Below are 21,911 nucleotides of genomic sequence, written 5' to 3' on the forward strand. Positions count from 1 at the left end.
TGAGTTGCAAAACTTTTAATGATGTTTGTATTATTTTTATAACATAAAATGCATAATTTCACACCAGTGGTTAATCAGCAATTATTTCAATACTTGCAAAGTCATTTGCCTCAGCATTTAGTCATAATGCACGAATCTAAGTTAATAAAATCAGAGAACAGCAACAGCTCCTCTAATCCTTCTTTATATTCCTTCATGATCAGAAAGATGCATAGAAGAGTTCTTTAAAGAGCCAAAATAGATTGACATATAAACTGTCAACTTATTTTTAAAGCAGTATGAAAGCAACACTTCTGAGAAAATATTTAATCCAAGGTCACTCTTTAGAAAAACAAAATTCTTAATTCAGGCTCTCTTCACTTTTAGCCATTTGGCATTCTGCTCCTTTTCAAACTTTATATTGCCCAACAGAGAGTGTGTTTTTTGTTTGTTTTGTAGTTTTTCAGTTTGCTTTGTTGTGTTTTTTTTGTTTTGTTTTGTTTTGTTTTGTTTTTTCCTGCTTTTGGAGATGACTGAACAGATGCCTATTTAGCTAGAGTTTTGCCTAAGATCAGTTTATTTTTAAGATAATCTTTTGTTACATTTTTATGAACTATTGGGGAGTACTAAAGATTAAGTTGGGATTATTTCTTTAAGAACTGAATATACTGGAGATATATTTGATAGGCAAGACTTTAGGTAAGTTTTCACCAGCATTATTTCTATTAGCAAACTGAAAAATGTTACAGGCTATCAAATAATAATAAACACATTTCTTAAACATGAAGCCTTTTAGAAGAAAGACTATATTTTGTTACTGCTTCTGTAGAAGTGTTATTGTTTGACAGGATGGTAATGTGACCTTTTACTCAACTACTACTACTCCCTTAATATGAAAAAGAGACAGAATGAGCTGCAGAAGGAAAACTCCACAGTTACACTCCACAATTCCGAACATACTGAGAGACATCTCGGTTTTCGCAGTGTGCTTTCCATGCCACCCTGTGGAGAAAAGTGAAATAAACGCTGGTAAGGTTAGAACATATCTTCCTTGTAATAGATACACTTCAAATCCTCTCGGAGAACAGAGTGTTTTACCGGTAAAGGGACAACAGGCAACAGAAAGATTCAAGTATTGTTATTTATTAAAGGGAGGTATGTACACCAAGTATGTTGCTTCCCCTCAAAGCCCTCACTAGAGAACAGGATTGCTGAACATGAACGTTGATCTACGCATTCTATAATAGCAACTGCAAAGTGCTTTCCACATTTACTTAACTCCGAAAGTAATTTCAAGACAAGACAACGAACTGGTAGAATGTTGAGAATCTTAAAAACTCCAGAAATCCTCTAAAATAAATCGAAGAGGAAAAGAGTTAAGATTCTAAATCAGATGAAACAGTTTTTTCTACCTAATTCATTGCTTAGGGTCAAGTCTAAAGTTGCAACGTTCAGTTCTCAATACCATACTTCAGTCTTTGAAAATCTTCTCTCACTTCTCTCTTACCACTAGGGCAAAATAGCTGTCCTTATTTATTTATTTAATCTTTTAAAAGAGAGAGTGGAGTGAGGGAAGAGGAAGGGCAGAGAGAGAGAGAGAATCTTAAGCAGGCTCATGCCCAGTGCAGAGCCCAACACGGAGCTCCACCCCAGGACCCCGAGATCATGACCTGAGCGAAATCAAGATTCAGAAGCTCAACCAGCTGAGCCACCCAGTCACCCTCCCTCTCTACACCACCCCCTTCTCCACCCCCGGACCTTAATGCTTAAACATACCATGCTTGAATACCATTTGGATCCCTGACAACTCTCTTGGCACATGCTACAGCTTGAGTGATGTCATCTTTCAGCAAATCTGAAAAAGAGGTGGTGAGGAATGAAAACAACTGCCATAGAAATTTCATTGTAAGTTAAGATTTAGTCAGCTTTATTCTCTTAGGAGGAGGAAAGAACATTAAAATTATTTTCCAAGAGTCCATTTATCTGTAGATGTTGGGGGAAATTTTTTCTTCATTCTATCCCATTTGGCATGGAACAAAACATTTTGTTTCTCATTTACCAAAGTCATGGGAAGCTCTGGAATTGTTAACTAATGTGACAGAAGGTTCTCTGTTCACCAGGCACTGTAAAAACAAAAGAATAAACAAAAAAACCAAACACAGACTAGTAATTTTTAAATCAGAGTCCTACTTTCAGAAATCTAGCCGAAAGAAATGATTTTAAAATGTACCCAAAGATGTATGCACAAGACATTTCATAGCAATGGGGCACCAGACACAGACACTCACTGTGTCTCTGTCAAATAAATAAATAAAATCTTTAAAAAAAAAATCATTCAACAAAAACAAAAAAATCACCACCACCATACATATAAAAAAGTTAAAAATGACAAAGTGTTAACAACTGTTCAAGTATGTGATGAGCATATGACTGTTTTTTATACTAAAGTCCCCAAATTTCTATATATTTAGGACATCTCAAAATAAAAAGTAAAAACACTTTTTAGAAAAGAGCCACACATCCAAATTATCCCTAAACCTCCCCAAAGAAAGTGGGAGAAGCGGCATTGTTTTCAACAAAGCATCAATGTGTTCATTTACGGTAAATTAATAGATCATTTTAGAAGCTGGTGTACATTAGAAAACACGAACTTTTATGATATCATCAGCTATTTAATTTCTTAAGGAATTAGGAAAGGAATTTTAAAGAGTTTCTAGGCACTAAAATAAAGATTTTCTTGGACCCTGATGAATCTTTTAAGACTTGTTCATTTGCACTGAACCTCTGTTCTCATACGTGTGACTAGATGATTCCTGTGCCGTGACTCAGACATAGTGTCTCTTACCACTGCAGGGTATGCCACAGGCGTTCACAGCTCCGGGCGTTTTGCCATCATTACACCAGTAGCGGCTATTGATCTGAAATATCCCATAATCGGTGCTTCGGCTTCCGGGATTGTAGTTTGTAGCCTTTGTGTTATAATTACTTTCCCATTTGGCCAAACACATCCCTGAAAAAAATGTATTTTTAGTAAGAAACATCAACACCACATTATGTATTTCACAGACCATAATCTGTTCTATTTTGCTATTCTATTTCATTAATGACTTATTTTGTAAGTAGAAAGGTGTGTTTTCTTTGTAAAAAAAATATATCTATATTTAAGGTTTTATTTTTATTTTTATTTTAAAGATTTTATTTATTTATTTGACAGACAGAGATCACAAGTAGGCAGGGAAGCAGGCAGAGAGAGAGGAGGAAGCAGGCTCCCCGCTGAGCAGAGAGCCTGATGCGGGGCTCGATCCCAGGACCCTGGCTGGGATCATGACCTGAGCCGAAGGCAGCGGCTTAACCCACTGAGCCACCCAGGTGCCCCTAAGGTTTTATTTTTTAAAGTAATTTCTACACCCAACCTGGGGTTTGAACTTAACAACCCTGAGATCAAGAGTTGCATGCCCCACTAACTGAGCCAGCCAGGTGCCCCCCAATATATTTTAACCCTCTAGGGAGAATCCTTTTGTTAGCAGATCATTTTGTAATACTGATGAACTAGATAACATACTTTTAAAATATTAAAATAGGGGCACCTGGATGACTCCGTCAGATAAGGGTCTGCTTTCGGCTCAGGTCATGATCCTGGGGTCCTGGGTTTGCGCCCCACATCAGGCTCCCTGCTCAGCAGGGAGTCTTCTTCTCCCTCTGCCCTTTACTGCACTCCTGCTCTCTCTCTCTCTCTTTCTCAAATAAATAAGTAAAATCTTTTTTAAAAAATTAAAATAGCTGTTTCTTCCATTGCTATTACCCTTCCTCTGCTCCCATCCCTCAGGCAAGATTTAGCCTAGAATGGAAAAAGCAACAGAGTTGTTGAGTGGATTTTTATAATTAATAGCAGATACATACATATGCTGATGGAAACCTGCTTTGTATTAGGAAAAAGAAGAATTTTCTGGGAGAAATAAATTTTCTTAAGATATCTAAAGGTGAATTTGGTTATCAAATCAAGAATCTAAAAAAAAGAGATATCAATAGGAAAGACTATTTCATCCATCCATCCACTCATTCATTCAAAAGTAGTTATTGAGAAGAAATTTTTGAATTCAACCTGGAAAATACAAGTGATCACACTGACAAATATGAACTAAAATATACAGTAACTTTTGCTCAGACATATCTTGAATTATGTGGAAGAGAGTGAAAAATAGTTAATCAACTATACTGAGTAAGAATAATAGGGACGCCTGAGTGACTCAGTTGGTTAATCATCTGCCTTTGGCTCAAGTCACGATCCCAGGGTCCTGGGATGGAGTCCACATCGGGCTCAGCTTGCTCAGCAGGGAGCCTGCTTCTCCCTCTGCCTGCCGCTCCCCCTGCTTGTGCTCTCTGCCAAATAAATAAATAAAATCATCAAAAAAAAAAAAAAAAAGAATAATAAAAGACCATTACAAGCTGCATTTCAGGGATTCTTATATAAACAGTAATCGAGGGGAAATAGTTTCCGACTGCCCTTGCACTGAGAGTTCAAGGTAGGGTTGCTGCTAAAAATCCAATGTCACGGCAGAGAAAAATATTCATTGCTCTAGACTCATTACCCGAGGAACCAAGTTCCACACAGGATATGCCTGTCATCGGGGCGCCCAGGTTGCTCAGTGGGTTAAAGCCTCTGCCTTTGGCTCAGGTCATGATCCCAGGGTTCTGGGTTCGAGGCCCGCATCGGGCTCTCTGCTCAGCAGGGATCCTGCTTCCCTTCCTGTCTCTCTGCCTGCCTCTCTGCCTACTTGTGATCTCTGTCTGTCAAATAAATAAATAAAATCTTAAAAAAAAAAAAAAAAAAAAGAAAAGGCCCGTCATCAAGTACCAAGGACTTGATAGATATTCCAGGAGCTCAGACAAACCTTCCAGTCAGCCTACATGGGCCACGGAGTCTGAGGCAACTGACAAATTTTGTGGCACTAGAAGAGCACAAGGGGTCCTGCTGTATTTGGAATGGCAGAGGCTTTTGCCCTCCCCTGCTTTCATCCCTTCATCTGGCATATCTGATTCTAAAGAAACAAGTTGATATTTTTCACCACTGTAAGTATACAGACCCTCAGAAGAAATAAAAGAAGCCCATATACTCAAAGCCTCTTTACTACTATTCATCCTCTATCTGTCCCACACCTGGCTAATCATTTGCAAGTAGGAAAAAGTTAACTTACAGTTGGCCAGGCTGACACCTCTGTAGCCACCCAGCCCAAGTCTTTTCAGAGTCCTGGCCAGCTCACACCTTTCAAAGACCTTGCCCTGGACGGTGACGGAAAGGAAGAGAATCCCGAGAAGAAGGAGAGCCTTCATGTTGACTGGGAAGCCAGACCTCCGGGCTGACCAGGGAGAGCAGTCCTCGGTATTTAACATCTTTTAACTTCCTTCTTCTCCTGGTGGTTTGGGGGTTCCACCCTTTGGGAGATGTGAAAAACAGGAACTCTTTATTGGTTCACTGACATTAAAGCTCTTTTTTTTTTTTTTTTTAACATTTGAAAGGAGCTATTCTGATGTTCTAAGAATTAACCTACAGGAAACTGATGAAATGGCATTGTTTAAAGACCTGGCTCAGGAAGAAATGGGAAGTTGGACAGTTTCCAAACCAGGAACTGTCTCCTATTTTATTATGAATTTGAACAAATACAAAGAAAAAAAAATCCCGAATGAACATTTCACACAACAGAAAAAGAGCTCCAATTTTTGATTTTGCATTCACTGCGTTGTCCTTATCTTTTTCACTTAAAATTATTTTCTGTACTCTTTCCCCAAAAGCACATAACATGTTGCCTATGATTTTAATGGGTATAGCTATAGCATACCATATTGCTCAGCCATATTTCCACTCTAAGTTTTTTGTTGCTATTATCCATTTTGCTTATAAATCAATGTTTTACTGTTTCAGATAAGCCTCATGGCTTTTTGACAACTTTTTAACAGTGCCTAATCTTACATTGTAATCTTAGAATATAAGGGGTCATTATAAAGCAAGGGAATTTTATAATCAAACCTTAAGAAGAGTAACAGAATATGCCACCTGAAAATCTTCCCTTTTGGCGTTAGGATTATTTTGAACTGAAGGCAAATGAGAAGAAGCAGATCCAGGAAAGCTCTCTGCCCTTCCCCTATATACCTGAAAACAGAACCTAGCTTTGTACAGTCATTAATCACTGACAATCCTACAGGCTTATCAGCCCCAATATAGCACTGCAGGACGTCATATAACAAATTTTACTCACTAGCTGTTATCTTCCAGTGGCCACTATTTATCTTCCCACGGTTTGTGGCCCGTGGAAGCCTAAAACTCTTTTCCTCTGTCTTGTCATTCTTCTAAAAATATACTGTCTTTTGGTTAAGATGGTATGTAAGCCCAAATTTTAGCCACCTCTTTGAGTTACTCATGCCTGCATATCTCTCAAATATATATGAGATACCCCTGTTAATAAACTGATTTTACTCTTGCTAATCTGTCTCTTGTTACAGAGCCCCAGCTGAAACCCTAAAAGAGTAGAAGGACAAAGAATTTCCTCCTCCTGTCATTTCTAGTGATGAGGATGGGCAAGTAGAAGGCTGGAAAACTCTTCTCTCCACAAAGACTGCAGTTGACTTGTAGGGTAACTGACAACAGACCAGCAGAAGGTATGAGTTCTTACCACGTGAGCCTCCCATATCTCTGACTATAGTTTCCAGCCAAGAGAAGAGTGTAAAATTTTCTCCTTGTCCCTTCCTTTCCAAATTCATCACGGGCGGAGAATAACATTTCTAAAAACAGGTCTCGAATCATGACACTCGTAAATTTAGCTTTGGGTACCTACAGGTTATTGATTCTTCGCCTCCCCCAAATAGTCATGTTTTCCTTTGTCTGACTTCGGTATTATTTGTCATAAGGATGAAAATTGTAAGATGAGACTCTTCATTTGTCTTGTTTCAGGTACTGAAACCTGGTTTTGTAACTAAAGAGAATATTCTCTGGTCTCTTCCACTCTGCAAGTGGAAGAGTGCACAGTGGGGTTGAGGGGAGTGCACTGTGGCAGGCTTACAAGGGGTCGTGGGCCAGCAGGCTAGGGGGCTGTTGCTATCTCTGTTTTCCTTTCCTCTTTTGTGCTGGGAAAATTCCTATTCCAGTGTCACTTTCTGGTAACAAAAATTAGTGGATCTGTGAATTAAAGTGTCTCTTTTGTAGGAGACAGAACTTTCTTTTCCACCTGTGACAGTGAAAATCTTTGCTTTCTTAAGCCATCTTGGGAGGCTTTGCATCTCAAGAGGGCACCCTCATTTGCACTCTCTCTCTGTCCACGGTTAAGCCATAAAAGTCTTACTGGTTTGGAGTCACAGTTGAAGTAGGTATACCTTTGAAGATTTAGACTTGTATTTCTAAAAGGATTTTTAAGAGAAGTCTCATCCTAAACAAATGTCTCATGAATACCTATAGGAAGATCAGGAAAGAAAGGAAGAAAGAAAGAAAGAAAGAAAGAAAGAAAGAAAGAAAGAAAGAAAGAAAGAAAATGGAAAGAAAGAAAGAAAATGGAAAGAAAGAAAGAAAATGGAAAGAAAGAAAGAAAGAAAATGGAAAGAAAGAAAGAAAGAAAGAAAGAAAGAAAGAAAGAAAGGGCAAGAAAGAAATAGATACAGAAGAAAACCTTGGCTAGTATGATGGGGGAAAAACCCATACACCTCCTTAACTAGATTAAGAGGTAGAGATCAGACTCAGAGCAAGTGTTAAAAACTGCAAATAACCCTCAAGCAGGTATGAAACATGAAAATACTGATAGCCAAGAATTAGATTTGACAAAAGCACATAAGCCTTCTGCCCAAGAAGGCTTGATTTATTGTTCCTTACTCTGTAAGCAGATCCCACGAGGTCTAGGCCTTCCCATAATTCTGGCCTCCACTGCAGGAAAAAAAAAAAAAAAAAAATTCATCGGACTGTCCTACCCCTAATAAAGGAAGAAAAACTTCATAGTAATGACCCTCGGTTTGATAGTAGGCAAATATACCCCTGATTTCCTTCTTAGATAAACCCCATATCCTTTCTCAGTCCCTTGGAAATATTCATGTTATCATATCTTTGAAATGTAAGTATCCACGGAGAAAATTTGTTAAAGCAACTCCTGAGACTGGAAAAATAGGTTTTTAAAAAACAATCCGCTACTTTATATTTCTATAGGCTCCTGGCCCAAAATTTAGTCCACAGCCTCCATAGAATTATCTACTAGAGAAAAACAAAAATCTTATAAGTTTTCTCCACAAATATTGGTAAAATCTTCAGCTATCTAAGCAGTTGAACATAATATCTTATTCCATTTGCCAGAAACACTGTTTAGATCGAACTATTTTTTTATAAGTTAGGTGAGTTTTGTATTATTGTACTTGATATGCGGCTAAAATTTTTAAATGAAAGCTACAAGGTCTCTGCATCTGTCTGGATGTTTATGTGTGGCAATGTATGCATGTCACATAATATATGGTATTTTTCTCCCTCTGGAAGGTAGTCCTAAAAACTAACTTGTGGAAGAGTTCTATTAATTGCCTTAAAGAAAATAAAAGTACTAAAACAAACAAGTGAATAAATATGTATATATATATACTTACATAAATTAAGGCTAGTTAAATTAGCTTACACCATCTGTACTAATTATTTGAGATTATAAAATTATAAATTCAACCAAAGAACAAAATGTACAATAAAAAATGGTTCTCTGGGATGCCTGGGTGGCTCAGTCGGTTAAGTGTCTGCCTTTGGCTCAGGTCATGATCCTAGGGTCTTGGAATCGAGTCCATGTTGGGCTCTTTGCTCAGTAGGGAGTCTGCTTCTCCCTCTGCCTGCTGCTCCACTGTTTGTGCTCTCTCTTTCTCTCTCTGACAAATAAATAAATAAAATCTTGGGTGGGATATCATATCTATGTAACAAGAGAGGATATATAGTAATGAAATAATCAGATAATTTAAAAAGAGGAGCCCTTGAGATTTAAAAAATATGACCACATGGGGCACCTAGGTGACTCAATAGGTTAAGTATCCTACTCTTGATTTTGGCTCAGGTCATGATCTCAGGGTTATGAGATTGAGCCCCTCCTTGGGCTCAACGCTCAGCAGAGTCTTCTTGAGAATTCTCTCCCCTTCCTTCTTCCCTTCCCCTTCCATGCATGTGTACTCTTTCTCTCAAATAAATAGATAAATACTTTAAAAAATATGACCATATTAATAAAACATTTAATAGAAAAATTATGAGATATATTTGAGAAATATTCTTGGAAATAGAATAAAAAGACTGAGGTGAAAAACAGGAGAGAAAAGATGAGAAAATTAGAGAATGAAGAAATCAAACATCCAATTAATAGGAATTCTTTAAAGGAATTACAGAAGAAAAAAATATAAAATAGAGCACATGGGTGGCTCAGTCAGTTAAGTAGCTGCCTTCAGCTCAGGTCATGATTCCAGGGTCCTGTGATTGAGTCCCACATTGGGGTCCCTGCTCCTTGGGGAACCTGCTTCTCCCTTTCCCTCTGCCTCCTCTTCCCCTACTTGTGTGCTCTCTCTCTGTCAAATAAATAAAATCTTTAAATATATATATATATTTTAATAGATATATTAAATACATATTTTATACACTTATATATAAAATATAAAATATATATAAAATATAAATATATATTTTATATATTTATATATATACATGTATACATATATACATAGATGTATATGTCCATATATATGTGTATATATATACACACACATATATGTATATGTCCATATATATGTGTATATATATACACACATATATGTATATGTCCATATATATGTATATATGTATACATGTATATATATATGGACGCCTGTGTGGCTCAGTGGGTTAAGCCTCTGCCTTCGGCTCAGGTCATGGCCTCAAGCTCCTGGGATTGAGCCCAGTATTGGGCTCTTTGCTTAGCAGGGAGCCTGCTTCCCCTCTCTCTCTGCCTGCTACTCTGCCTACTTTGATTTCTCTCTCTCTCTGTCAAATAAATAAATAAAATCTTAAAAAATATATATATATATGTATGTGTATATATATATGTACACAGAATAAATGTGCGAAGCTGAGGGACACAGATATCCACATCAAAAGGCAACCAAGTGCTTGACACAGTGGTGTGGAATAAAATTTATACCAGTACACATCCTCATGAAATTTCAGAACAACAGGGATAAAGAGAAAATTTTAATACTTAAGGGCAGTGATTTTCAACCCATAGTCCTACAGGCAGTCAAACCATCCAGCGCGAGAGGAGGAAAAGACCCCCAAACATTCTCAGATGTGTTAGGAAAGAGCAAATAAGAAAAAAGATGTGGGATCTAGGAAACAGGGATCTCATAGGAGAGAGATGAAGGAAGGTACAAGGCAAAAGAAGAAGTGTTGTCCAGTCCAACAACAACAGCCTTGCGACTGGTTAAAGAGAAGCCATTTCAGATTATAGCAAGAGCGTGAATGGCTCTAGGAGTGTGGACTCTGGGGGGTGGGGGGGATCCACACTTAGAGATGGCTTGGAATGTCTGAACCTATTGAAAGGAGTTTAGCAACTTTGTCCGAGACTTTGGGTAATGATTTAATACATGTATAAGTACATGAAAAACCAAGCAAACAGAAAAACAAGGCAATTGTTAATACTAAGAAAAACAAAACACTTAAGAATGGAAACAAAACCAAGTTAGTAGATATTATAGTCATCTGCAAGTGTTGGTGCTTGCTTGTAAAGAAGAACAAGGGAAGGGAGAGGGGTGCCTGGGAGGCTCAGATGGTTAAATGACTGCCTTTGGTCTCAGGGTCATGGGATGGTGTCCCATGTCAAGCTCTCTGCTCAGCAAAGAGTCTGCTTCTACCTCTCTCTCTCTCTCTCTCTCTCTCAAATAAGTAAAATCTTAAAAAACAACAACAAGGGAAGGGAGAGTTGAGAGAGACCTAAATCTTTATCTTCTGTGGTGGAGATAAAGAGAAACGTTTACGATTAAAAATCAAGAAATAGTAGAATAAACATGCTCTTGAGATATATGGCAGTAAATACTAGAAAAAATAAATAGCTAAAGAAGTTAAAAAGAGATTACCCTAGTGTTGGGTATTAGATGAGAAAGATTAGGGCAATTTTTCATTTAAGTTGATTAATTAATTCAATTAATTTCATTCGGTTTTCATTAAATTTATAACATTTCATTTTACTCTAAAAATAAACACATATATTTTGTGGTGAAAAAGTGAAATTTAAAAAGTATATGGTGTGAGAAAAAGAACTAAAAGACATACAACAAAATGTTTACAGTGGTTATTTATGAAAACCTTACAGAATTTTTATTTACTTTGTTTTTTGTTTTTTTGTGTTTTTTTTTGGCGTATTCTAAGTTTTCTTCTTCTTCCAGCAATTGTTACTTTTGCCATTAGCAAAATAATAAATAAACACACAGGTGTGCCTGGGTGGCTCAGTCTACTAAGCATCTGCCTTTGGCTCAGGTCATGACCTCAAGGTTCTGGGATCACGCCCCACAATAGGCTCCCTGTTGGGTGGGAGGAAAATTAAAAAAAAAATTTTTTTTAATAAAAATAAATAAAATGTTTTTTAAAAATGATTTAGCCTCAGAAAGCAACAGACATTGGTAAATCAAAACTGTATTGGGGCACCAGGTTGGCTCACTTGGAAGAGCGTGCAGCTCTTGATCTTAGGGTTGTGAGTTTGAGTCCCACATTAGGGATAGAGATTACTTAAATAAATTAATTAATACTTTAAAAAAACCTGTTTATATTAATGGAGGAAGACATTAGCCTGGGTTTGGTCAGAGGGTGTTAGGTAACACTTGCCAGTGAAACACCGCCATATCCGTGAAGCTGGGAAGGACCCTGGGGGACCATGAGCAGAGTAGCTGTACTCGCCTCCTTACTCAGCTGATGCTGTCTCTGCAGAGTCTGGCCCAGGGGTCAGAGGACCTAGTCTCATCTCTGCTGGAGCATCATGGCTCTAAGGAGAATATGCAGGGATGGGAGAGATGGAAGGGAAGCAGCGGGAGGTAGAGGGGGAAGAACACATCAGGAGCTCCAGGGGCAAGTGCTGAAAGGTTAAGGTGAAGTATTTTCTCATTCAATTAGTGGGGCATCATCTAGCTGCACAGCACCCTCGGCAATGGGCCCAGGAGCCCTAGCAGCTGTTCCTTGCAAGTTCCGCAGCCTACCCACAGGGCAGCGTGATTTCCTGTGGGAACATTTCCTGCTTCAGGAGCGGGGCTTGACCCCAATCCAAAAGTGGCATTTTGCTGGCCCCGGAATCCCTGGGTCATTGGCAAATGGTAAATAATTTGGGTTTGCCTAATCTAGACCAGTGTATTTATTCCCCTGTGGCTTGGTGATCACTTTTTGTCCCTTTAGTTCTCAGTATCCCTGTGATTTAAGCTCCTGCAATTTGCAAGATCAAAAAGCAAGATAATTTCTTTCCTGGGTCTCCTGACATCATCGAAACTCTGGATATCATTTAACTTTTGCACTTAATTTACTCTATGGCTTTTCTGTTGCTGTGTTTTGAGGGAGGTAACTGATCCATACTGAGAGGAAATAATGTTTAACATATACTGGAGAATTATTTCTACTGTAGTGCCAATACTGTGCTACATGAGTCTCTAGTTCCTGGGCTCTCGCACAGACAGAGGCATGAGTTACCGAGTATGGAACCATCCCTAGATCTAATAAACAGGGCTGGCCTTGGAAGGTCTGCCATATATGCTACCAGCAGTTACAGAGGCAACGTGCCGTCCTAGGTATTTGCTGTGCACTCACTCTCTGCTCTGCCTCCATGCCACCATTTCTGCAATCTGCTGTGCAGATCCCGAAAGAAGGGCCAGGATGTCTGATGAAATAAGGCCAAGAGCAATGAGGCTCGAGGGGTGAGCAGGGCCAGATAGGTGCTTCATCCCAAAGACAGTGAGATTTAGCTCATAATCTGAAAGACAAGGGGAGACTGTTTTTGAGTATTAAACTGGAGAATAACAGGATCAAAATCTTTTATAAAAATCACTCTAGATTAGACTCAGGGACTGTTGCTAGAGAATGGCCAGTTCATTCCGATGGCAGACAATGGTCGGGGGTGGAGACAACTGGGGGCCAGAGGTTTGAAAATCACTCGAAATAAACACTACCTGTAATTTTTACAGGGATTGTAGAGGTAGGTATTATTTCCACTTTACAGTTGAAAAAAGTATGTGTCCCAGAGAAGTAAGTCCCTTGCCCAGAGAAATAGTGCTGGTGAAGGACAGAGCGGGGAGTTAGACTCAACTCATTTCCATGGCCTTTTCAGTGTATCACTCTACCTTGTAAAAATTGAGGGGGAAAGAGAAGGAACTAAATATTGAGACCCACTTCTCATCCCTTGACGAAGCCATAAATTCTTTGTCTATCCCTTGTCTAACTTTGGTTCCTGATAATAGTTTTGCAAACCCATTTATAGCTTGGCAAACCTATTTTATACGTTTATTTTTAAAGTATGAGTTATCTCTGAGAAGTTGGTCTAACACCTCTTAGATGTCATTGAACGGTTAGAAGCTATTTTAAAAATCAATATGTTTGGTGTGTGAACAACTAATAGAATAATTCTGGATGGCTTTTGATTCTTTGTGAATACTCTCTGAATACACTATTATTTCTTTCTATCTTTAAGCTGCCAGCGCAAATACAGTTAGAACTTTGGCTGGATCTCACTTCCTTGTTTCACATTAGAAACAATTATTTTCCTTCCCACTTTGGTCAAGTTACAAAAATCTTTTCTCAATTTACACAATAATTGGGCACTCAGCATTGAGAAATTATGGTGAAATACTGAACTGACCTTTCCAATGTGTGATAAAATCTAGTCTTATTTGCAAAGACATGTTCCCATTTTGATTTCCGCTTTCCAGAAGAGCATTCCGATTTCATTTCCTTAATCTTTGGGGTTAAGATTCTGTGTGATTTTTCATTTGTGCCAATGCCATTAAAATTTCTTTCACTGGACTAGAAACTAATGATTTCAACCTGTAAATTAGCTCTGTAAAATCACAAAACATTGGAGAAGGAGAAAAAATTGTTGCAAATAGGAGAATGAGGTCATCTACTTGGGTTGTACTTTCCTCACCTCTTGACAAACTGAAATTTTATTGCTACCTTTAGCAAGCAAATAAGGTAATATGCTTAACAAATTGATAATAATTTATGTGTGTACATGTAATGGAAGATAATGCAATTCTTTCTTCCCTTTGGCATCACTCCAAGGTATCTTGGATGCAGCCATACGATCTTTTCTTCCCTCCATTCCCACCCCCAGGTCAGCTGCCTCCCCCAGGTAGCTGGTTGCTTGCATGAAAACAGTCAAGTAGGAACTGCTCACAAATATTGTGCCATTTACACATGGGTCTCACAATGACCTGACGAGTGAAAAGATAATGAGGGCTATATTATTGTCTTATGTATTGATTTTGGAAAATAGTTTCCTTGACTGCTGATTCAAAATAATTTGCAATTAAAGAGTAACTTAGTAAATGTTACAAAAAATGTTAGAAATGTTATAAAAATATAGGATGGTAAACTGTAACCTGCTTTAAAAAATGAGTAAGGGGTGCCTGGGTGGCTCAGCCCATTAAGCATCTGGCTCTTGATTTCAGCTCCGGTCATGATCTCCAGGTCATGAGATCAAGCCCCCACATCAGCTCCATGTTGAGTGTGGAGCATGTTTGAGATTCTCTCTCCTTCTCCCTTTGCTCCTCCACCCGCCTGTTTATGCATGCCTGCGTGCTCCCTCTCTTTTTAAAAAAGAAAAAGAAAAAGAACAAAAAGTAAATGTTTTAACATCTAGGAACTTAAGATATTTTAAGTTTCCTCATATAAGTATACTACCTTCTAAAATAAAAAAGTTGACATACACCCATATACATGACTACTAACTTTTGTGAAAATACAATGGAAATAAAATAAACCTAAATATAGAAAAACTGCACTTAAAATATCTTTCTTATGTAAGAAATGAAATCAGTGTGGGACACCTGGGTGGCTCAGTTGGTTAAGCATCTGCCTTTGACTCAGGTCATGATCCCAGGATCCTGGATCAGGTCCCACATGGTGGGGTCTTTGCTTAGCGTGGAGCCTGCTTCTCCCTCTGCCTGCCGCTCTCCCTGCTTGTGCTCGATCTCTCCTTCTCTCTCTCTGGCAAATAAATGAACAAAATCTTAAAAAAATAAAAAAAAAAAGAAATGAAATCAATGCAAGTTACACTGTGCACTGCAGTGTATGAGATCTAATATAGACCTAAATGTCATGCTGGGACTACTGACAAGCCTTTCTTAGTAGTCTCCTTAACCTCCAGATTCTCTCCTCTCCAACCCACTCTGTACCCAGAACATGTCAGCCTTGAGCTCATAAGACTTGGTGTTTGTAACATACACTTGTCAATCACATGTTATCTATGACTTTGTTGTGGTTTACTGTCAAATTGTCTATATACTCACCATCATGAGCTCTTTAAGAGCTTACTCACCTGACAAGGCTTCTCCTCTGCCTTTTCAGTGGGAAGCTCACTTGTATGTACAATATAGACATTCAACACGATTGATAAATTCACCGTGTAAAAAGTGCATTCCACCTACAGTTAAGGTGTTACTCTCCTCTCTTGACCACATGTTAAAACAGGTTTCTGGCATTACAAACCATGCAAGTAACACACACTTACAAATAAAAGCCAACCACAAACTACGAAAGGATGTTCCTCTTGAACATTCTAGAGAAGAATTAGAAAGGCTGGAATTTTAAAAAGAGGGATTTTTTTAAAATTGAAAGCTGGAATAAATTAGAAATAAGACCTATATTTGAGATACAGGATTCCTCATGTCAATGTAGGTAAAACATTTTTGAAGGTAAGATTCCACACTTAAAGTTAGGGAAAAAGTCTCCACTTCACTTGCCAAAAAATTATATATTAGTAACTGAATTATGTAAGAAATTCCTATGTAACATTTGAGGATAAAATTTAATAATTTGTCCTTCAATTAATTCAATAATTAATAAGGGTTGATTCATTATCTTCTATGTAAGAGGCACTGTACCAATACTGAGGCTAGCAGGCTGATTGTTTTCTTCTTCAGGACATGAAAATCAATAATTACAATCCAATATAATAGTTGATTTTTAAAAAAGATTTTATTTATTTATTTGTCAGAGAGACAGAGCACAAGCAGAGGGAGTGGCAGGTGAAGGAAGGAGGAGGCTCCCCACTGAGCAAAGAGCCTGATGTAGGACTACATCCCACAACCTTGGGATCATGAACTGAGCCCAAGGCAGACACTTAATTGACTGAGCCACTGAGGTGTCCCTATAATAGTTGCTCTAATGTTGGTCTGTACAAAGTACTAATAGAGTGTGGAGGGGACCTGAAGTCTGTGAGGAAGAGACAGTAATGGCTTTATAGCATTTCAGCTAAATAAGATTTAGAGGAAGAGTAGGATTATGTTTGGTGGGCAGCTGGATTAGGAGACTTGTAAAAACTTTGTTTGTTTGTTTTAAGATTTTATTTATTTGATAGAGTGAGAGAGCATAAGAAGGGGGAGCAGTAGACAGACAGGGAAAAGCACGCTCCACTCCAATGAGGGGTTTGATTCCAGGACTCTGAGATCATGACCTGAGCCAAGGCAGACGTCTAATTGACTGATCCACCCAGGCACCCCATGCTAGAAACTTTCAGTGCTCACTCATGTCAGGTTCTCTCTCCTTCCAGAAGAGGATCATATTTCCCTACTCTTGTAGTTAAGCAAAACTATGTAACTAATTCTATCAGTGAGCTATGGGAGGAAATGACATTTATCACTTCAAGGTGAAGCATTTAATTCCTAGTGCAAAACTCTCCAGTACTTCTTATCTGCCTTGACAACCAGTGACATTTTATGTGTCAGAAGGTGTAGTTATCTGATGGCAGAAACTCGGTCAGCCTGGGTGCCTGAATGACTTTGTGGAGCAGAGCCATTTGCTGAACCGTGATAGGCATTATGACACAGACAAAAAAATAAATCATATGTTAAGCCATTAAAGTTTGGGGATTGTTTTGTTATTTCAGCATTTCAGATAGAGGTAACACAGCTAAAAATAAAAGAAAGGAAGAATAGACAAATTGCCCATCCAAAAGACTTTGTGCCCTCCAGGAAGTGCCCTCCTTAAGTGTGGGTTGTGCATAGTGACTTCCTTCCAAAGAATGCAGCATAGAAGAAGTGGGAGGTGGGGGAGGTGACAGAGGATTAATTTCCCAGTGGAGAAATCTGACAAATGCTACTTCAGCCAGTGGATGGAGATTAATATCAACAATAGTAAATTCCATTGATAGCATGCATCTTAGATACGATGTGAAAATGGTACATTCCATCTGCTGTCTTCCTCCCCAAAATACATAAACCTAGCCCAATTATGAGAAAAACATCAGATAAGTCATTGCCAATTAAGGGTCATTCTATCAAATACATGATCAGTACTCATCAAAACTGTCTGGGTCATCAAAAACAAGGAAAGTTTGAGAAATTATTATAGCCAAAAGGAACCAAAAGAGACATAACTATATGTAATGTAGCACCCCACATGGGATCCTGGAACAGAAAAAAAGACATTTGGTAAAAACTAAGGAAATCTGAATAAAGTATGAACTTTAGTTAATATAACTTATCACTCTTAGTTCATTAATTATAAAAAATGAACGATACTGATGTAAGATGTTAGTAATAGGGGAAAGTGGGCATGGAGTATACTAAAACTATCTGTACTATCTTGTAGTTTTTACCTAAATCTACAACTATTCTAATTTTTTTTTTTTAATAAGAAGATGTAAGAGAGAGCATGGTGTGTTCTGGAAATTCCTTTTAAAGTGAGGAGTGGAGGGGTGTCTGGGTGGCTCAGTGGGTTAAGCCTCTGCCTTCGGCTCGGGTTGTGGTCTCAGGGTCCCAGGATCGAGACCCACATCAGGCTCTCTGCTCAGCGGGGATCCTGCTGCCCGCCACCCTCCCCCCCGCCTGCCTCTCTGCCTACTTGTGATCTCTCTCTATCAAATAAATAAATAACATCTTTAAAAAAAAAAATAAAGTGAGGAGTGGAGATGATGAGTTTGAGTAGGTAAGTAAAAGATCTTTTATGCTTTTCAAGGATTTGTTTAAATCCTTGAAAATCCTAAATTGTATAGGCTAGGTGACTAATCTCTAGAAAATCTATGGCTAGGTTTCAGGACTATTACAAAACCTCTCAAATTTTATGAAATTATGTTGTCTATATGTATGTTCTTCTCAGAAGGCAGTCAAAAGCTTTATTTATTATTTATTTGTTCTTAAGGGGAAAAGTACCTAAAATATGTTAATGATCATTGTTGAAGTTGATGTAGATACTCTGAAATATTCTGAGCAAGAAAAATGACACAATTATATTTTTTGCATAAAAATCATCTTTATGGTAGTACAGACTATAGTGATGGTGTGTGCCTGTTTGAAAAAAAGAAAGGCAGGTATAAAGGCAAGATGATAACAAAGACAATGATCTTCAAACACTTTTGATCATGGTCCACTTCGCAAGAGAAAGAAATGATCCCATAACTTAACTTACCATACTGTTACCACTTTCCTGAGGAAAAAGAATGGAGTCATTAGGATGAAATGTCATTTTTTTTTAAAAAAACAAGTTTGATGGAATGGTATATACATCTACTTTAGCATTCAGGTTGTGAGTGTGCATTGTTAGTCCATAAAAATGAAGAAAAAAATTCAGTTTTTATCAATTAATACTCTTAGGGGGACCATGGACACCAGATCATTCTTTGAGAGACCACTGTTAACAATCTTTAAGAGAAATAAGTGTCTAAGATAGAAGAAGGTAGGAGGTACAAAGAGGAGATGGCAGATGAGACATCTCAAAGGTTCAAAATCAATAGAATTTTTTGATTGCTTGGATGGAAGTTACAAGGTAGAGTGGAAAAGCTAGCTTGACATTTTTGGTTTTTGGTGAACAGAATATGGGGAATGCAGGATAGTGGATAAATCTGGAGGAGGATGGGGTGGGTGGGAGATGATGAGTCTAATTCTGAATATGTTGTGTTTGAGATCCCAAGTAGACATGCCTTGTAGGCAGCTAGATCCTGGGATCTTTCAGTTCAGTAAAGAGGGTCTTGGGCTGGAGCTATAAGTTCCTAACTTAGGAAAGTAAAACATTCATATTATAGTCTGATTTCTCTTTCATTTAAAATAATAAATAGGAATTCCAATTAAAATGTTTTTATTATACCTCTATTGATATATAATTTACATTTAGCAAAGTTCACACATTTTAAGTGTACAGCTGAAGGCATTTTTACATATTTCTGTGTAGCCAACACAGAGATCAACTTATAGGATAGACCCAGCAACCCAGAAGGTTCATTTATGTCTCTTTCTAATCAATATTTCTCCAAAGCTAGCCACTATTTAGATCTCTTAGTTTGTCCTTTTCTGAGCTTCATAAAAATTGAATCAGAGAGTATGTTTTCTTCATGTGTGGCTCACCTCATTCCACCTCACAGTATGTCTTTGAGATTCATTCATGTGAGTCTCTTTGTTGTGGTAGTTCATTTTCTCTGTGTAATATTACTTTGTATAAACATACCACAATTTGGCCCTCTTGCCACATCACAAGCTCCTCTTCACCTCTTTTCTCCTGGTGGAAGCCCTGGGCACCAGAGTGAGATATGGGGACCATGTTACGACACAAGCTCACAGCCCTTGAATACCACAACCCTGCTGGCTTCAACTGCAAAAATGAATGAGAATTTAGGAACTTTATTGTTTGGCTTGAAGACCAGAGAATCAGACACTACAAGATTGAGGACAGAGGTAATTTAAGAAATATCCACAGCAATGACTAGCTCAAGTTCTTTGAAGAGTATCTCAGAGATTGTTAAATGAGACATCAGTTAACTGAGAGTAACTGATGTTAACTCAAGATTCAAGATCATTGTCTCTGAGATTTGCAAATTTCACTATTATATGTTGGGGTGTTGACATATTTTTATTGATTTCAAGGAGGAGTTCTCTGTGCCTCCTCAATTTTGATGCCTGTTTCCTTCCCCAGATTAGGGATGTTCTCCTCTATAATTTGCTCCAATATACCTTTTGCCCCCCTTTCTCTTTCCTCCTCTTCTGAGATCCCAATTCTAATATCGTTTAGTTTTATGGTATCACTTATCTTTCAAATTCTCCCCTCTTTGTCCAATAGTTGTTTATCTCTCTTTTTCTCAGCTTCCCTATTTGCCATTGTTTGGTCTTCTATATCACTAATTCTCTTTTCTGCCTCATTTATCCTAGCAGTTAGAGCCTCCATTTTTTATTGCATCTCATTAATATTCTTTTTGATTTTGACTTGATTTGATTTTATTCTTTTATTTCTCCAGAAAGGGATTCCCTAGTGTCTTCTATGCCTTTTTTAAGCCCAGCTAGTATCTTTATAATAGTTATTCTGAATTCTAATTCTGACATCCTACTTAAGTCCATACTGATTAGGTCCCTGGCAGTCAGTACTGCATCTTGTTCTCTTTTTTAATGAGTTTATCTGTTTTGTCATTCTTGCAGAAAGTGGTCACTTTTCTATTTGTAGAGGTGCAGCTATTCTTTCCTTTGCTCTCCAGTTGAGTTTGCAGGTGTTGAGAATGATTTGATAGCTTTCTAGCTGAATTCCTGGGACCAGAAACAACTAAGGTCTCCTATTCCTTCACCATCTTGGACAAGAACCAAGATTCAAGATCAACAAGAAGCAACTGACAGGCTTCTTGGTTTAGCTGTTAGACTTGAATATGGAGATAATGCTGAAAAATACAAGTTGGTAACTGATAATACCAAAAAATGCTGACAATGCAGCTAAGACTGCAGAGCCATTGACCATTTGAATGTAAATAATCCCAGTTTCAAGGCTGGTGTAATGGCTTTGGCTAACCTTCTCCAGATTCAGCTGTCATTATAATTACCTGATAATGCTTAAGGCAAACCGCGTTTTGATCCAGGAGCACCTGCCCCAGGATGAAGGTGCTAAAGCAAATCAAACAAAGGAAGGCTTGCCTGTTGCTTGAGACAAACATATTCTTAGTTTTGACATAGGAGATGCAGTTCTTCATGAAGCTGCCTGAATACTGCAGTTGCTGCATAGAGATGAGCTACTGACAAAAAAATCATGAAGCCATCCATGGTAGCTGTGCAGGCAATTATGGCTGATCCAAAGACAGACCACAGACAGGGGAAAGTTGGAAGATGAACATTGAAAGATTTTAGTTTCTCACCTACTTAATATGACTGGGAACCTTGTATGCTTTAGCTTTAGCATGCATTTGGAAATCAAATGTCCCATTTTCAAGGGAAGAATTCTAGAAAATTGGCAATATTCTCAGGATTTACCATCATTGTTTTTTTTTTTTCATTAAGTTCAGAAGGGTGGGGGGATAATATACCACAACTTGTCCATTCTACTATTGGTGGGTTATTTTTTCAGTTTTGTGTAAATGTGAATAAAGTTGCTATGCACATCCTTGTACATATTTTTGGTAGGCATATGCACTCTGTTCTCTTGAGAGCATCCAAGAAAGGAAATTGTTGTGCCCAGCACAGCTGTTTGTTTAGCTTTAGTAAGTTCTGTCAGTATTCCAAAATAGCTGTGCATCCCCAGGCTACCTATCAGCAGTGATTAACGTTTCATTTCTCACACTCTTGATATTACCAGAACTTCTCATGTTAGTCTATCTGGTGGGTAGGAAGTAGATCTCATTTTTTTGTCTTGTTTTGTTTTCAGATTTACTTATTTATTTGAGAGAGAATGAGTGTTGAATGGGGAGAGTGGAAGAGGGAGAGGGAGAAGGGGAGAAGCAGACTCCCTACTGAGTGTGGAGCCCCATAGGGGGCTT

At 38.1% G+C, this 21,911-nt stretch overlaps 1 protein-coding gene, 1 long non-coding RNA gene and 1 pseudogene across 3 annotated transcripts in view; 2 read left to right on the plus strand and 1 right to left on the minus strand.

Moving 5' to 3' along the window:
- LYZ (lysozyme) lies at nt 1-5,531 on the minus strand. Its single transcript, XM_082742924.1, has 4 exons — nt 5,175-5,531; nt 2,825-2,989; nt 1,756-1,834; nt 1-981 (listed from the first exon to the last, which is right to left on the minus strand). Exons 1-4 carry the CDS (start codon nt 5,368-5,370, stop codon nt 915-917), a joined length of 507 nt encoding a protein of 168 aa, XP_082599050.1. The 5' UTR covers nt 5,371-5,531; the 3' UTR covers nt 1-914.
- Nucleotides 5,270-21,911, plus strand: part of LOC309870551 — a 27,707-nt gene continuing 11,065 nt past the window's right edge. The window contains exons 1-2 of the long non-coding RNA XR_014314695.1: nt 5,270-5,359; nt 6,478-6,633. This is a non-coding gene — a long non-coding RNA (uncharacterized lncRNA). The remainder of the gene's footprint in view (nt 5,360-6,477; nt 6,634-21,911) is intronic.
- On the plus strand, nt 19,722-21,775 carry LOC309868625 (RNA transcription, translation and transport factor protein-like; annotated as a pseudogene). Its single transcript has 2 exons — nt 19,722-19,906; nt 20,749-21,775. The product of its transcript is annotated as an RNA transcription, translation and transport factor protein-like (transcript).

Source organism: Mustela nivalis (assembly GCF_964662115.1).
Source record: "Mustela nivalis genome assembly, chromosome: 7".
Taxonomy (NCBI): Eukaryota; Metazoa; Chordata; class Mammalia; order Carnivora; family Mustelidae; genus Mustela; species Mustela nivalis.

What these genes read in the sequence shown, in the direction of transcription:
- LYZ (XM_082742924.1), bottom strand. Translation starts at nt 5,370, where the DNA reads ATGTTAAATACCGAGGACTGCTCTCCCTGGTCAGCCCGGAGGTCTGGC. An exon ending in AGGTGTCAGCCTGGCCAACT is followed by an intron (nt 2,990 to 5,174) that starts GTAAGTTAACTT and finishes CATTTTTTTCAG; the next exon opens with GGATGTGTTTGGCCAAATGG. An exon ending in CTGTGGCATACCCTGCAGTG is followed by an intron (nt 1,835 to 2,824) that starts GTAAGAGACACT and finishes CCTCTTTTTCAG; the next exon opens with ATTTGCTGAAAGATGACATC.